Here is a 1,545-nt window from a genome sequence, read left to right as displayed (position 1 = left end):
GGGGCGGGGGACCTTTGACGTCTTGAGGAACTCGAGGAGCGCCTACCGCACCGCCCACGGGACTGAACCCACACTGGGTTCGGTACTCTGGAGGTGCGGTACGGAGCCCGAGCCGCGCCTCGAGCGAGCCGAGGGTCGACGCCATCGCGTAGACGCCGAGCCCGCCGTTCACTTCGGACGCCGCCTTAGCCAGCTTGTTGAGGTCGCCTATCCGACACGTCTCGGACATGTCGTGGACGTGCCGTGGACGTGTCGCCGCCTTGGCCGCAGCTCGTTGAGGTCGCCTAGGAATGACTTGGTACCGATCTGCACCTCCGTGCCGCCGCAGTGCCTCGGCCGGCTTTGTCTACAAGCTCGCCCATCGCGTCCTCCTTGAGCACCTACAGAAAAGAAAACACGGCTGGAAGAAAGAAAAGAAGACGAGCCCGTCGCGTCCTGCTTGAGCGCCTCGAGGTCGTACGGCACGTCCTTGAACGGGACGAGGCAGGCGGAGCCCGCCACGACGTTCTCGAGGTGGTTGGCGCAGATCTTGATGCCGGCGGCGCCGTCGATCTCCTGGTGGCCGAGGTGAGCCGAGGTGAGCCGAGGTGAGCCGAGGTGAGCCGAGGTGAGCCGAGGTGAGCCGAGGTGAGCCGAGGTGAGCCGAGGTGAGCCGAGGTGAGCCGAGGTGAGCCGAGGTGAGCCGAGGTGAGCCGAAGTGGAGCCGAGGGGAGGCCGAGAGGAGCCAAGGTGGAGCCGAGGTGAGCCGAGGGGAGCAGCCGGGAGGGGCGGTCGGGCTCCTGGTGGTGGAGGTAGTCGGCCTTGACGCGCAGCTCGCGCAGCGGGCGAGGCGTGAGCAGGTCGCGCACGCGCGTGACGACCGGCCCGCCAAAGCCGCACATGACGATCCGGTCCCCGCGCTTGAGAGTGCCGTTGGCGAGGATCACCTACGGGGGCACACGCCTCGGACGTGTCGTGGACGTGTCGTGGACGTGTCCGCCTGCAGCCGCGGCACACCTAAGGACATGTCTCGGACATGTCGTGGACGTGTCGTGGGCGTGTCCGCCCCGCGCCCCGTTTGCGAGGGTCACGTCGGCGGTCGCGCCGAGCCCCTCGATCACCTTGACCTCGAGTACGGTGCACTGCACCATCGGCGTCCACCTGTCGGGACGTGTCCTGGACGTGTCCCGGACGTGTCGCGGAGGTCGGCGCGGCACTTCGCCATCGGCGTCCACATGATGCGGTCCACAAACATCTTTTGCGTCATGCCCACGAGGTTCATCAGGATGTCGGCCACCCCTTCGCCCGTGTGTGCTGACGTCGGGACGAGGGAGATGTACCTAAAGCCGGTGATGAGTCAGGAGCCAATGAGGAGCAATGAGGAGCGGGTTGGCTTCCCGACGTCCGGACGAGGGTGGCGCACTCGCGCGGGTCCTTGTTGCGGTAGTAGAGCTGCGCGTTGAGGCCCTGCAGCGCGGCGGAGAGGGAGGCGGAGGAGTGAACAACGGCTCAGCTGCTCCGTTGCGGCGCCTGGGCCTCTGCTCGGCGATAGAGAGGTGGGAGAGT

General features: G+C 67.1%; 1 protein-coding gene across 1 annotated transcript in view; it reads right to left on the bottom strand.

Annotated features, from left to right (window-relative positions):
- Positions 1 to 1,449, bottom strand: part of EMIHUDRAFT_70628 (hypothetical protein) — a gene marked incomplete at both ends in the record, with an annotated part of 2,550 nt that extends 1,101 nt beyond the window's left edge. Inside the window, 6 exons of the mRNA XM_005789366.1 lie at positions 59 to 171; positions 399 to 552; positions 807 to 926; positions 1,071 to 1,140; positions 1,215 to 1,319; positions 1,403 to 1,449. Of these exons, the coding sequence (XP_005789423.1) occupies positions 59 to 171; positions 399 to 552; positions 807 to 926; positions 1,071 to 1,140; positions 1,215 to 1,319; positions 1,403 to 1,449 (609 nt within the window). The remainder of the gene's footprint in view (positions 1 to 58; positions 172 to 398; positions 553 to 806; positions 927 to 1,070; positions 1,141 to 1,214; positions 1,320 to 1,402) is intronic.
- Between the last annotated feature and the right edge of the window lie 96 nt (positions 1,450 to 1,545).

This window comes from Emiliania huxleyi, assembly GCF_000372725.1.
Source record: "Emiliania huxleyi CCMP1516 chromosome Unknown EMIHUscaffold_129, whole genome shotgun sequence".
In the NCBI taxonomy this organism is placed as follows: Eukaryota; Haptophyta; order Isochrysidales; family Noelaerhabdaceae; genus Emiliania; species Emiliania huxleyi.
The sequence above is the reverse complement of the archived record's forward strand: the minus strand, read 5'-3'. Positions and strand labels throughout refer to the sequence as shown.